Raw genomic sequence first — 15856 nt, forward strand, 5'->3', positions numbered from 1 at the left:
GCTAGTTCTGGCCTTTATAACCCTATACCTTCTTCCAGAAGGCAGAAGCTGAAAGAGATAATTTCCACGGTGCGTACTATCCTGCGCTATCTCTGCCGCTTTCTTATGGCACCTGGCAACATAGATTTGATCTAAGGTGGGAAGAGTGCACCCAATTATTCTCTCTGCAGTCTTTACAACCCTGGATAGCATTGTTTTTTCCCTGGCCGTGCAGCTCCCAAACCACACACACAGACCATAAGTTAATACACTCTCCACAGTGCAATGGTAAAATGCCATCAACAGGCCCTTTGAGAGATTCTTTTTCCAGAGGATTCTCAGAAAATATAACCTCTGCTTCTCATCTTGCAAATCATGTGTACATAGAACAATGCACTTGCATCAATTGTGAATGCCACACATGTAGCATGGTGCCTCACAGGCTGAGCTGTGAAAGTAGAAAGTCACAGGCTCGCATTACTAGAAGTCCTTCAGTCCCCTTCAAACTTTGTTGGCATTCTTCGTTGCACTCAAGGAACGCAGTTATGGGAAAGGTATCTACCCACATGTGTTTTCTTACTCATTTGCAACATTCGTCTGCAAATAGAATCTCTCCCATGCAGGCAAGAAACTGCAAAGGCATGCTTGTCAGTTGCCTGGAGAAGAGACAAGCATAGTCACATTGGAGATATGTGAAGTATCCACATATGGCAGAGATTGACTCTGCTACATTCAGCTCACACATTCCGGAGCTCCCAGCAAGCCATTGTGTCTCAGTTTTTGAATTGGTATGATGATGAGTGTTCAGAGAGTGTTTGCAAAGAAGATAACTAAGACTTCTTGTTATGTAAACTGAGCTGAATCACTGAGCTGAATCACAGAGCGAAATCACTGAGCGAAATCACTGGACAGAACCAATTCAGAGCTGACTGTTCTGGCTAAGAGCACTGTGTTCCATCCATCGCCCTTCACGCCGGCATCGGAATCATGGCTTCACTTGTGCCTCTACCACCGTTTGCGCCAGCCTCTGAATCATGGGACTCCTACCTCGCTCGGTTCGACTGCTACCTCCAAGCCAACGAGCTGACAGCAGTATCAAAGGATCGGAAGCAGGGCCTATTCCTCAGCCTCTGTGGGCCAGAGGTGTTTGAGACGGCCCGAGCATTGGTTGCGCCTGAAGCAGTCCAGGCAACACCATGGGACACGATCCAAGAGAAGCTCCGCAACCACTACGCACCAAAGCCGTCCAGGATTGCTGCCCGCCATGCGTTCTACCACCGGAACCAGGCAGAGGGGGAGTCAGTCAACAACTACACCACCGCCCTGCGACAGGCTGCAATGCACTGTGAGTTACGAGACTTAGACGATGCCCTGATGGATCGAATCGTCTGCGTGGTCCGGGACATCCATCTGCAACGGCGTCTCCTCGCCAAGCCAGACCTCACGCTACAGAAAGCCATTGAGGAGGCTGTGGCCTCAGAAGCTGCTGAACGCTCCGCCCAGGAGATCCGCAAGTCCAGCAGCCCGCGTCTTGCTAGGGAGCCAGTTCCGGTGCATCATGAAGAGGCCAGCAGTGATGAGGCATCCTCCAGTGAAGACGATGACGTGCACCAGACAAAGCGGGAGCGCAGGAAGTTCCAACAGAAGTCCAAGGGCCAACCGGAATGTGCCGGCTGCGGAGGCAACCATTCCCGTGCCAAGTGTCGATTCAGAGACACCATCTGTAGGAAGTGTTCCAGAAGGGGCCACATCGCTAAGGTCTGCCGATCGGCTCCGTCTGACACCCCCCCTTCAACGACTCGCAAGTCCAAGTCTTCACTCCAGTCTGCCAAGGAAAGTTGTTTCGCTCTCACCAACTGCCGCTGCCCGTCTGGAACCACGATTGGCCAAACCGACTCGCCTACGCGACGCAAGCTGAACGTCACGGTGCTCATTGAAGAAGCTCCATGTGACATGGAGATCGACACCGGGTCTGCCCTGTCCATCGTGTCATGGAGCACCATCAAAAGACTGGTACCCAGAGTGTCCAAAAGGCAACTCGACTCTCACCACGTACACCTGAGAGACTACCAGGGAAACGACATTCCCGTGGTAGGCGTTGGCCGGTTCCGGATTGCCTTCAAGGATTTTTCGGGCCTGCTCCGGTTGGTGGTGGTCGAAGGTCAGCGGCCAAGCCTCCTAGGGCTAGACTGGTTTGATGCCCTCGGCCTGGAAGTCACCGGCATCAACTGCATCTCTAACGCAGAGACTGAGGGTCTGGTCAAAGACTTTGCCGAGGTTTTCGACGGCACCTTGGGGCAATATACAGGTACGCCCATCTCCTTTAGCCTTGATCCACAAGTCGCCCCCATCAAGCTAAAGCCACGCCGGGTTCCCTTTGCTCTCAAGGCTAAGGTGGATGAACAACTGGACAAACTGATCGCCCAAGGAGTTTTGGAGCCGGTTGACCACGCCAAGTGGGAAACCCCCATCGTCACGCCTGTCAAGCCAGATGGGTCAGTGAGAATCTGCGCTGACTACAAGTGCACGATCAACAAGGCACTTCAGCAGCACGCTTATCCGGTTCCTGTTGTCCAACACCTGCTGCATTCCCTGGGTGAGGGTAAGGTCTTCGCTAAGCTGGATCTTGCCCAAGCCTATCAACAACTGCCCGTCGATGATGCCACTGCTGAAGCCCAGACGATCGTCACCCACCGGGGGGCATTCCGTTGCCGCCGGTTGCAGTTCGGGGTGAGTGTGGCTCCTGGCATCTTCCAAAGCCTTATGGAGCGTCTCCTGCAAGGGCTTCCGGGCGTGGTACCATATTTTGATGACGTCTTGGTGTCTGCAGACTCACACCAGCAGCTGTTCGAGCGCCTCCGTGCCGTGCTGACCAGGTTCCAAGAGGCTGGGCTCAAGGTAAAGAGGGAAAAGTGCCAGATCGCCGTTCCACAGGTAGAGTTCCTGGGCTATCTTATCGATGCCTCCGGCCTTCACCCGACCACATCCAAGATCCGCGCTATCCAGCAGGCCCCCACCCCAAAGAACAAGACAGAGTTGCAGGCATTCCTGGGGCTGCTGAACTTTTATAACATGTTCCTGCCCCACAAAGCCACAGTGGCTGAGCCTCTTCACCGACTCCTTAGCACAAAGACGCCTTGGGCCTGGGGTCACCGGGAGACGGCGGCCTTCAACGCGGTCAAGGCTCTCCTTTCATCAGACAGTGTGCTGGTACAGTACAGTGAATCCAGGCCGCTGGTCCTTGCCTGCGACGCCTCACCTTTTGGCATCGGTGCTGTCCTTAGTCACCATTTTCCAGACGGAAGAGAAGCACCGCTCGCCTACTTTTCCAGGACGCTATCTCCGACGGAACGGAATTACAGCCAGCTCGACAAGGAGGCACTGGCACTTGTGGCTGGAGTGAAGAGGTTCCATGAATACCTCTATGGCAGGACTTTTGACCTCATCACTGACCACAAGCCACTCCTGGGCCTCCTCGCCGGTGATCGTCCAACTCCACCGGTCCTCTCGCCACGCATGCTGCGATGGACTGTTTTTCTGGCTGCCTACCACTACCAGCTCATCCATTGCCCCGGGAAATCGATGGGCCATGCTGACGCCCTCAGCCGTTGCTCTCTTCCAGCATTTGTGGAAGACCCGGCTCCAGCTTCATGGCTCCTTCTGATTGAGGATCTTCCGGCAGCGCCTGTATCGGCTGCCACTGTGGCTTCCGCGTCTGCCCAGGATCGCACCATCAGCCGGGTGCTCAACTGGGTGTGGAGGGGGTGGCCACAAGGGCCTTTTGCATCGGAGTTCCAGCCCTTCGCAACCAGACAACATGAACTCTTAGTCTGTCTGCTGTGGGGAGACCGCGTCGTGATTCCCCAGGGACTCCGTCAGCGTGTCCTGGAGGCTCTGCACGTTGGCCACCCGGGAATTGTCAAAATGAAGGCGTTGGCTCGGTGTTACGTCTGGTGGCCTAATATGGACGATGCCATCACTGCCTGGGTGTCCACATGTCAAGCGTGCCAAGAGTCGAGGCCTGCACCACCGGCAGCTAAGGGACACACCTGGGAGACGCCAAAGACACCCTGGTCGAGGGTGCACATCGATCTGGCTGGCCCCTTTCACGGCCGGACCTTTATGGTAGTGGTGGACGCCTATTCCAAATGGCTGGAGGTCGCCCTGATGCCCTCCACCACTACCGAAGCCGTCATCCGGGTGCTGTGAGGCCTGTTTGCAACGCATGGGTGTCCTGATGTCCTTGTCTCTGACAACGGACCGCAGTTCACGTCAGGCACGTTTGAGCGGTATCTTTTGGGACTGGGCATCCGCCATGCCCTAACGGCACCCTTTCATCCATCCAGCAACGGGCAAGCGGAAAGAATGGTACACTTGGCAAAAGAGGCACTAGCGCGCCTGGACCGGGGAGACTCGCATGAGCGGGTCGCCGAATACTTGTTCGTGCAACACATCACCCCTCATGCGGCCACAGGGCGGAGTCCTGCTGAACTACTTATGGGCCGCCGCCTCAGGTCACCGCTCGACCGGCTACACCCGGACTTTGCCGTGGCTGAACCCCCAGGCTGTGCCAACGCGCCACGGTCATTTGTCCCAGGAAACCAGGTCTTTGCCTGGAACTATGTGGGGGACATTCCTTGGGTGCCAGCCACAGTAGTGGGAGTCACTGGACCTCGCTCGTACCAGGTGGCACTCGAAGACGGACGCTTGTGGCGACGGCACATAGACCAGCTTAGGCGCAGGGTTGGGGACTTGGACACTACCGTGGTGCCCCCAACTGCGCTTGCGGCTCAAGAAGAGACACGTACAGATGGCGAGGCCCCACCTACACCTCCCTCACAAACTGCCAGCATGGAGCCGAACCAAGCCGCTTCAGAGGGTCTGCCAGACTTACCACAGACTCAGACCACTCCACTTGCGGAGGCTCCACCCACAGCAGCGGATCCAGGGGAGTTGGTTCCAACGCCACCTAGGGTCGCACCACAGCCTCAGCAAGAACTGTGTTGCCCTCTGGACTTGGCTACCAGTCCCCGGCGGTCTGGCAGAGTTTCCAAGCGCCCAACTTATTTAAAGGACTATGTTGTTGGACATGTATCACTGTTGGTCTAAGTATGGGAAATGTAACCGATATGCTTTTGTGCCTAATTGAACCATTACGCGTAGTGCTGTATATAAGGAAACCATTACGATTGTAACTAACGCCTTATCTCGGTGGGGAGGGGTGTTATGTAGTGAAGTTTCACCCTGGGCCAGCAGGGGGATACTGTATATAGTTTTCACTCAGGTCTGTAGATAGTTTTCACTCAGGTCCACGTCAGTTATTTTAGGCGGGAAACGCTGGGCTGTTGTTGCTACAATGTTGACAGCCGGCTGCCTATAAAAGCAGGCCGGCTGAGCTGTTTGCAGTCAGTTTTATTCCAGCTTACAAAATAAAGAGCTACTTGGAGAAATCGCTGTGTCGTCTGCTATGTCAACCCACAACCTAACACTTCTAGGTTTAGTCGGTGGCTTCTATGAAGGGTCGGCAAAAGGCTGTTTCATATCTCATTCTTATCATCCAAACTCTTTCAATGTGTTTGAAGCACCCTGAGCCTTATTAAGTGCTATTTAAATGCTTTAAATATTGCCCTATTTTAAAACATTATATTCCTCTTCTCACCTCTCAAAGCAGCTTACAAAAGGCTATACAGTGGTACCTCGGGTTACATACGCTTCAGGTTACAGACTCCGCTAACCCAGAAATAGTACCTTGGGTTAAGAACTTTGCCTAAGGATGAGAACAGAAATCGTGCTCCGGCGGCAGCAGGAGGCCCCATTAGCTAAAGTGGTGCTTCAAGTTAAGAACAGTTTCAGGTTAAGAACGGACCTCCGGAACGAATTAAGTACTTAACCTGAGGTACCACTGTAATTATAATGAAATGACTGGATCTGCCTGTGGTCAACACTGCAGTGAAAACAGGGAAAGATTTGGCCTCATCTTCTGTGTTTATTTCAGGGAAAGCTATCCTTTTAACTGAATGGTTTTTTGTACATACATAATTTTATTTGTATGCCGCCTTTCCACAGTTCAATCCATGCTCAAGGTGGCTTACAACATGAAAAAATACATAACTACAAAACAAAAAAAGTAAATCACAAGATCTAAAATAAAGATACGAAAAAAGAGCAGCAAGCCCCCCCTCAAAAAAACCCGAACACCCCCCACAAAGACTATATTTTGCTGCAGTACCATTTAAATAATAGATAAGTGGAGAGTACCGGACATTAAACTCAAAGTAGCCTGTCCTTTCATTGATCCAATTTAGGTTGGCTTCATGAGTGATGGCAGAATCATGGCTTTGGATATCAATTTGTACTTGAATGGAGGATGCACCACTGATGATTCTGTTCTGGTGAGTATGTTTTAACCGGAATGATTTTTCATGTTGTACAATAGGAGAATGAACAAAACACCACCTTCCTATGAGAACAGTGGGGAAAAGGGAAGCTCTTATGAGGATGAATGCAATTTACTTATGTAGGGTGATTTTTTAAAAGCCACTGTTCCCTTAGTTGCTAAAACATTATCAGTGGCAAAGTTTTTATCGGTGGTTGCAAGAACCAATGATCCCTATCTTTAAGTCTGAACAAAAGGCTTGTTTAACCTGGAGGTAGGCTGTCTGAATTGTGCATTGCTTTGTAACGTTTTGTTGGGTCTCTGGACCGTAATAAAGATTGTTTGATTGATTTACTTATGTAGGATGATTTTTAAAAAGCCGCTGTTCCCCTAGTTACTATATGTTACATTATCACCCGTCCAGTTGCAGGAGTTCCGTTTACAATGTTTCAACAATGAAATCAGTTTAGATAAAACAAGAAAGCTCAACAATTAAATCCAAAACAAATATACACACACATACAAACCAGTGAAAATGTTCAACTCGCCCAACGGCTTTTTAATATAAATAAATGTATGGCATGGCATTGACCATAAATAGCTGAGTGCAGACAGACTTGGGATATTGTGGCAATGTGCATTTTCCAGAATACACATTAGCTACAGTCACACACTTATCTGATCTTCATAACAGAAGATCCAGTGTGCATACACCTGAAGCAAAGATTATGGGATAATACACACAGTGACTTGCGATCTCAATCACACACAGTCTGTAGTCCGTTGGCAGTAGCAGTACAATATGGGCATGTCTTTAAGTTAACACCTTACATTAAAAACATGACAGTACCAAATTATCAAAGGTTATTCACCAAAGCCAGACTGAACGTCTTTCCTTCTGCAGTGTTGGCTGGCAGGTTGAGAGGAGTCCCCTACCAGGGCAGATTTTGCTCATGTGCTCAAGACATCAATTCTATAAAACATATTTTGCTGCACTGTGCAAAATACGAGCAAGCCAGGGCTGAACTGATATTATCCTTGCTGCTACCTTTCCCGGGAAAATCAGAGGCTCACTATGCCAGGTTCCTATTGGAAGACCGGACAAACGCTAAAACATTATCAGTGGCAAAGTTTTTATCGGTGGTTGCAAGAACCAATGATCCCTATCATTAAGTCTGAACAAAATGCTTGTTTAACCTGGAGGTAAAGGTAAAGGTAAAGGTACCCCTGCCCATACGGGCCAGTCTTGACAGACTCTGGGGTTGTGCGCCCATCTCACTTAAGAGGCCAGGGGCCAGCGCTGTCCGGAGACACTTCCGGGTCACGTGGCCAGCGTGACATTGCTGCTCTGGCGAGCCAGAGTCGCACACGGAAACGCCGTTTACCTTCCCGCTGGTAAGCGGTCCCTATTTATCTACTTGCACCCGGAGGTGCTTTCGAACTGCTAGGTTGGCAGGTGCTGGGACCGAGCAGCGGGAGCGCACCCCGCCGCAGGGATTCGAACCGCCGACCTTTTGATCGGCAAGCCCTAGGCGCTGAGGCTTTAACCCACAGCGCCACCTGCGTCCCTAACCTGGAGGTAGGCTGTCTGAATTGTGCATTGCTTTGTAATGATTTGTTGGCTCTCTGGACCGTAACAAAGATTGATTGATTGATTGATTGATTGATTGATTGATTGATTTACTTATGTAGGGTGATTTTTAAAAAGCCGCTGTTCCCCTAGTTACTATATGTTACATTATCACCCGTCCAGTTGCAGGAGTTCAGTTTACAATGTTTCAACAATGAAATCAGGTTAGATAAAACAAGAAAGGTCAACAATTAAATCCAAAACAAATATACACACACATACAAACCAGTGAAAATGTTCAACTCGCCCAACAGCTTTTTAATATAAATGTATGGTATGGCATTGACCATAAATAGCTGAGTGCAGACAGACTTGGGATATTGTGGCAATGTGCATTTTCCAGAATACACATTAGCTACAGCCACACACTTATCTGATCTTCATAACAGAAGCTCCAGCATGCCTACACCTGAAGACATGTGGAGGGGCATGGCCCAAGACATGTGCCATCATTGGGGCATGGCTGGTGCGGTCTGGTTTTCTCCCCGCCCCCCGTTTGTGAAAAGAGGTTAGTGTTAATAGGCCAGGGGAAGCCAACACGGTGCCCTCCACATTCTGTTGGGCTCCAGCTCCCATCAGCCCCAGCCAATGTGGTAAACACTCGGAGATGGTGGGTGTTGCAACCAAACAACCTCTTTGGAACAACACGTTGGCTCCATTTAGCAATAGACTTTAGCTTTGATTTGCTTCAGTTGATTGTGGCACATGGAATCTGAACCTTAGCTTCTTTCTTGCCTGTTTGATCCCATTTTCATTTCTGTGCATTGTATTCAGTCCTTCTCCTCATGCCTATTTTAACCTCTGCTCAACTTGTTTCAGCAAGAGACCTAGTAGCAGCACAGCACTAACCATCCCAGCTTCTCAGTGTTCTCAGTGTTCTCCCTGCCAAAACAATACGCAAAAATGGAGGCAACAGCTTCAAGAGTTCCTGGAGAGGGGAGTGGGAGTGGTTAATGCCTGTATTAGAAGAAGGTCATCCTATGTTGCGAACGGCCCAGTGATCTCACATATTGTTGTTATTCTCATGCTATTAATGTTCCCCTAATGAAGGTTTCAGAGATAATGCTGCTGAAACTGAATAATTCTTACAAGATTCCCAATATCCGAGCTCATGCCCGCGCTTGCAAGACAAACATGCCACCCAACACTGCTTTCCGTGGCTTTGGCTTCCCACAAGGAGGACTCATTACAGAAGCCTGGATAACACGCGTTGCAGCCAGATGTGGATTATTACCAGAGCAGGTAGATTGGGGGCGGGGAGAAAGAGAAATTGCATGCCTATGGTTCTGAAATTTTAAGAGTGAATGAAAAAGTGCACCTGGTTGCAAAGGGCATTCTGGGAAGAGGTGTGAGAGTGAAGGCTGGATGTAAGTAGCTTATGCACTCCTAGAAAGAAGAGACCTGAGTACACAGAGGAAATCTTTTTGGGGAGAAAGTGTTAACTTTTGAAGATTTCAGATAAACCAGGGACTGTAAGACACTTTCCACAGGACTTTTGGGAGACTGATCTTTCAGAAAGCCTATCAGAAAGGAGTGTTAGCCTGAGAGAAATGTAGCTGTGTCAGTAGGAGATAAGAACTTGGCATCTAACATTGGTTTCAGTACCATCAATAGTTTAATTGCCCTCTTGCTTTCTAGTGGTGGGCAGGCAATCAACTCCCTGCTCCCCAGTTTTGGGACCCTTTCAGCTGTAATGTAGCATAAGAAATGGGCTTGTTTGGTTTCTGTATTAATAAGACCTAGATGAAAGCCACTGTTGAAAAATTTGCTTTCTCAAATACCGTATTTTTTGCTCTATAAGACTTACTTTTTCCCTCCTAAAAAGTAAGGGGAAATGTGTGTGCGTCTTATGGAGAGAATGCAGGCTGCGCGGCTATCGCAGAAGCCAGAACAGCAAAAGGGATTGCTGCTTTCGCTGCGCAGTGATCCCTCTTGCTGTTCTGGCTTCTGAGATTCAGAATATTTTTTTTCTTGTTTTCCTCCTCCAAAAACTAGGTGCGTCTTGTGGTCTGGTGCGTCTTATAGAGTGGAAAATACGGTATATTGATCCTGGTCATATAATTAAGTCTCCTTGTGTGACTGAATCCTGTTTTTGAAGTGTCCTGAATATTATTGTTACTTGCTTGCATTGATGCTAGCATTAATAATACTTTATGATCTGGTAATAGTTCAAATGTGGATGTGTGTGTAAAATATAAATAGACCCAATTCTCCCTCTAGGCTGAGAAAAATCTATATAAGGTTTGACTTTGGGTAAATACATCTTAACTCCCAAAGCTCATTATGAATGTGGCACCGTATTGCAGTTTGTTGAGATACTTGTCTTCCAGATTAGAGAAAAAAATATGTACAAAGAAACCGGACAGACAGCTTATAAACAAGAGCTCAAGCCAGAGAACCTCCTCAGATGCTGGGATGAATGCATGGAGAAGTCTATGTATCACACCAGGAAAGAAGCTGTGAATAAATTCAATAAGGAAAATTACTGGAAGAAAAAAGGGATTGCCATTATTCCCATGACGTTCCCTGTTGGATTTGGCTTACGCTCCCTAGGTCAGGTCAGTTTCTCTGGACAGTGTACAAGAAGACAAGCATTGGTCACCTGCCTTTCTTGTTTTTATTTTATTTTATTATTATTATTATTGGCTGTTTTCTGTTTCGTTTTTGAAAAGTGCTCCCTTTCACCCAAGTTCCCACATGCATGCCCCTGGCCACACAACTTGCAATCTGATCTACGTTCCCTTACAAGGGCAGACATGCTCCTGATAGGTGTGCCATGATTGGCAGCAGTGTCAGTTGTAATCCATCACTGCGCTTTGACTGTAGGAGGGCCATAAATGGGAGTGGTTTTTATTTATGCCGTCTCCTTTGCAGCTTTCAGTGGTGTATTCTTAAGTTATGACTGACCCCCAAGCAGACATGGAATTCCCACTAAGTTCCATTCTTACCCCACTGCAACCTTGACTTTCCTATCATCATCATCATCTTCATCCGTGCATTGTTGATGAACCATCAACATGGCAGTTTTACTAGCACTGTGTACCACCAGCATCATAATAATAATAATAATAATAATAATAATAATAATAATAATAATAATATATTATTTATGCCCCGCCCATCTGGCTGGGCTTCCCCAGCCACTCTGGGCGGCTTCCAAAAAAATATTAAAATACTGTAATACATCAAACATTAAAAGCTTCCCTAAACAGGGCTGCCTTCAGATGTCTTCTAAAAGTCTGGTAGTTGTTGTTCTCTTTGACATCTGATAGGAGGGCGTTCCTCAGGGAAGGCGCCACTACCAAGAAGGCCCTCTGCCTGGCTCTCTGTAACTTGGCTTCTCGCAGTGAGGGAACCGCCAGAAGGCCTTTGGTGCTGGACCTCAGAATAGCAACACTGTGCTCAAGACTGCCCTGAGACATTTTGCTGTCCACAAGGACAGAGCGTTTCCAATTCCACATACAGAAATTTGGCAGTGGAAGCTCACTTCAGCACTTCTGAGCAGGCAATGTCCACCACCACACATGAGGACAGCAGACTGGTTTAGGGGTGCAGGGTAGGCTGCGTGTATCTCTGTACTCCTTTACATTTCTCCCTATCACCCCAGCATCTGCTTGCCTGGGGTGGCTGTTTTCCTCTGCCTAATGCAAGGATGGGGAAATAATTTTTAGCCCTTCTGTCAACCTTCATGGGTGAGGAGGACCAAAGGCAGAAGCTGACAGAGCAACAAATGTGAATTTCATCTTTGGACCATTGGCTAGTTTCTACACACCCTTTTCTATCTTCCATCCAAACGAGCAAGAGCCAGCGTGGTGTAGTGTTTAAGAGCAGTGGACTCGTAATCTGGGGAACCGGGTTTGATTCCCTGCTCCTCCACATGCAGCTGCTGGGTGACCTTGGGCTAGTCACACTTCTTTGAAGTCTCTCAGCCTCACTCACCTCACAGAGTGTTTGTTGTGGGGGAGGAAGGGAAAGGAGATTGTTAGCTGCTTTGAGACTCCTTAGGGTAGTGATAAAGCGGGATATCAAATCCAAATCCAAACTCTTCTTATCAGTATTCAAGTGCATATTCCATCAAGGGAGAAGCACTCGTGGAGGGTGTGAAACATGGACGGCTAAGGACTTGTGTTTGGAGAGTGGGTGTGGCTTGGGAAGAGTCAGGGCAAGTCCTGGAGGCTTGCATTTGACTCCTTGGCCTGAGGTTGCCAATCCCTGACCTAATAATAGGGCTAACACTAATGCAGCAGATTGTAGCAGCAATCCTAACCTTTCACTGCAGAGCGTCTCTTTAAAATATATACAGCTCTTCACTTTTAGATTGATAAAGACACCCCAAGTGAAAACATTTCTGCTCGTTTCATGTAGAGTGCAGAGCCAAACTGTGTGTTCTTATTTTATGCAGGCCGCTGCTCTGGTTCATTTGTATACCGATGGGTCCGTGCTTCTGACTTACGGTGGTGTAGAAATGGGGCAAGGGCTCCACACCAAAATGATCCAGGTACTAGGAATTGCTTATCTCTTGCTTATGTGTGTGAATAACAAATTGCTTTAATGAGATTTTCTGCTGATTGACTTCTTTAATTTTCTGCTTTAAAAAGATGGCAGCAATCCATGTTACTTCCTGGCATCTATTTATTAGTTTCAGTGAAGTTATGCCAGATGAAATACAGTGGTCTGATCTCAAGATAAGGGTAATTACAAACCCCAGTTTTAATTGAGGACCCAACCCCCCGTGGCTTCCAGGAACTGGAAGCATTACTGCCTCTAGCTGTCACTAACAATGACTGCTCCCCACTTCAAACGAGGGGCGCTTTTTGCGTGGCTGCACGCAGCCCCCTGATCCCACAGGATTCCGGCAATTCGGCCTGGCTTCACCTCCCCAAGCTGGATACCTGGAGGTTCCCACCCCACCTCAGACAGTAAACCAATCCCAGCTGGGGAAGTGTTGCCAGGGGAGTCGACCTGGTAGGGTTGGGACCGCCCTGCACACACAATAGAGGGTGGAACTTACCTGGGAGTCCTCAGTCCCCTGCCCTCCCTCAGTTTATGCCTTCATTTTGCAGGTTAACATCTTCTTTACAGGTATGCGGGCGCTGCTACGGTCATTGATGGCTGCTGTTGAAGGATCAGGAAGGAATTTCCCTGCATTGGCAGGTTTTGCCTTCCCCGTAGCAAGACGTCACAACTTTGGCAGTTTCAGACCTTGGGTGGAATCCTTTGGTCTATCTTCTCTAAATTGGGGGGGGGGGGCGTGAAGCGGTGACCCGTGCCCCCCCCCGTGGCGGCAATCCCAGGGTTCCCCATTAAAGGGGTTCTTTTGGGGGGAGTCACTGGCCGTACGCCGATAGGTTGTCAGTGCTCTACCCTGCTTTGCAGTGAAATGGGGGGGGGGGGATCTCTGCTTAAACATACATTCTCCAGAGCCAGCCCAATCCCCACACTGTTTGGACAACCCTGATGTTCCCCAGATCCCTGGCTGGGGACTGGGAGGGATAAACGCCCAATGCCTAAGCCAAAGTCTCCCTGCATCTGAAAGTTTAATAAAGTTGTGGCCAATTTTAATCCCATAACACGTTGTCATGAGTCATTATTCTACCCGGGGGTCACCAGGGGTTGGGGGGGGGGTCTCCGCCTGGCCACGCAATACTGCCTTTTATTTGTAGTTGGGAAGCCAAACTGGGAACAATGAGCTAGTTATGCTTGATGAAAAGATGGACAAACCTGGCTGTTTCTGGTCCGCATTACTTTCACATGCTTTTAGCCATAATTTAATTCTGCTTCAACATTAATCTGCACTGGGGCAATAAGGTTAGTCAAAGAAGATGGTGCCAAGATGTGAAAGTTGGTGAAGACTCCCTTAACTGTCTGCAGCATTAAAAGAGGAGCAAAAAGCAACAACAACCCCTCCTGACATCTCTTCACCTATCTTCAGCGTTACTCTAGTTAATATACAGAACAGCTGTGATTATACACAAGCAGATTAAATAGTTATCAGTTCCTGATACGTGTACACGATAAAATAGGCTCTGGCTTCTTTGTATGGTCTATACAGTAGACATTGTGGAGGAGCTAAACCTTAATCTGATTTCTCCAGCTATACCCCCTCCATGACCATGGGAGTATAGTTCTTCCATACAGTATTCAGCTGCTGAAAGTGGGGGAATTTGGGTCAGTGGCATTTGTTGAGTGTCTTTGTGAATGCCACTGAACCCAAAAAGACCTTTTACAAGCAGAACTATGAGGTGTAACCCTTTTGTGTGTGTGTGTGTAAAGGTCTAGGTCAGGCTTTCTCAACCTCAGTCCTCCAGATGTTTCGAGACTACAGTTCCCATCATACCTGACCACTGGTCCTGGTAGCTAGGGATCAAGGGAGTTGTAGGCCAAAAACATCTGGAGGGCTGAAGGTGAGGAAGCCTGGTCTAGGTTGCTGCAGTTAAAACAGAATATTGTACGTATTCCTTTCTCATTCTAGGTTGCAAGCCGAGAATTAAAGATGCCAATGTCAAATATTCACTTCTGTGAAACAAGTACACAGACAGTCCCTAATGCATGTGCTTCAGTTGGATCAATGGGAACGGATGTCAATGGAATGGCAGTGAAGGTAAAATAAGATATTAATTTTCTAGTTTATGCATAATTCCAAGGTTCCAGCTTCTTGAAAGATATTCATAGGAGCTTACTTCTGTTAGATGATGATGAAATGTATTGATTTTTTTTGAAAGACTTTCATACTAAGTGCACAAAAACACTGAGAAGAAAGCACTACTGATTTCTTGAACACAGGTGCCTGATTGTGTTTTAGGATTGCAACCTTAAATAACGTATAAACTATAATAATAATAATTTATTATTTATACTGGGTTTCCCCAGCCACTCTGGGCGGCTCCCAACCGAATATTAAAAACACAGTACAGCATTAAACATTAAAAACTTCGCTAAACAGGGTTGCCTTCAGAAGTCTTTTAAAAGTAAGATAGTTGCTTATTGCCTTGACATCTCCTGGGAGGGCATTCCACAGGGCAGGCGCCACCACCGAGAAGGCCCTCTACCTGGTACCCTGTAACCTTACTTCTCGCAGCAAGGGACCCAGCAGAAGGCTCTCGGAGCTGGACCTCAGTGTCCGGGCTGAACGATGGGGGTGGAGACGCTCCTACTTTCTCTTATTCCCCATACCTTGAGCAACATTGTGTTTTGCAGAGAAGATACATGCTGAGCTGGAAAGTGCTGGGAGTTTCATAGATTCATAGAATTGTAAAGTTGGAAGGGATCACGGGGGTCATCTAGCCCAACCCACTGCAATGCAATAATCTTTCACCCATTGTGGGGATCAAACCCATGACCCTGAGGTTAAGAGTCTCATGCTCTATCCTGCAATGGATTTCAAACAGCTAGGTGGGAATGTACGAATCACAGGAACAACATAGGAAACTGCCTTATACCAAGTAAGACATCTGGCCCATTTAACTTAGTTTTGTCTACACTTACCGGGAGTGGTTCTCCGGTTTTTCAGGCAAGGCTCTTTATCAGACCTACCTGGCAATGCCAGGGATTGAACCTTGGATGTTCTGCATGCAAAGCAGATACTCCTCCACTGAGCTATGGTCCTTACCTGATGAGCTACAGTGCAGAGCATGCAACATCTGGTTAGTGCGAATTTGCCCGGTTGGTTGTAGTACAGAAGAAGCCTTAATGAGGTTTAACTGATGCCCTTCCTCTTCTGGGTTGCAAAATTTAAGCTGCTCAGGACTGAATGTGGAGGCTCTTGATTTTTTGTTGAAATAACCTCTTGGCAATGCCATAGGCTAGTGTTTAATGACTCCTGTGGTGTGAGCAACAACACAGCAGCATGGCAAAAACAGAACCCTTCAAAT

General features: G+C 48.0%; 1 protein-coding gene across 2 annotated transcripts in view; it reads left to right on the top strand.

Annotated features, from left to right (window-relative positions):
* The window catches only part of LOC307216107 (aldehyde oxidase-like), a 70965-nt gene that overhangs the window by 36027 nt on the left and 19082 nt on the right, over positions 1 to 15856 (top strand). For both annotated transcript variants that reach the window (XM_079975963.1, XM_079975964.1), the window contains 5 exons: positions 6285 to 6371; positions 9036 to 9227; positions 10316 to 10543; positions 12388 to 12483; positions 14458 to 14586. In XM_079975963.1, the coding sequence (XP_079832089.1) occupies positions 6285 to 6371; positions 9036 to 9227; positions 10316 to 10543; positions 12388 to 12483; positions 14458 to 14586 (732 nt within the window). The remainder of the gene's footprint in view (positions 1 to 6284; positions 6372 to 9035; positions 9228 to 10315; positions 10544 to 12387; positions 12484 to 14457; positions 14587 to 15856) is intronic.

The sequence above is a fragment of the Podarcis cretensis genome (genome assembly GCF_951804945.1).
Source record: "Podarcis cretensis genome assembly, chromosome: 1".
NCBI lineage: Eukaryota > Metazoa > Chordata > Lepidosauria > Squamata > Lacertidae > Podarcis > Podarcis cretensis.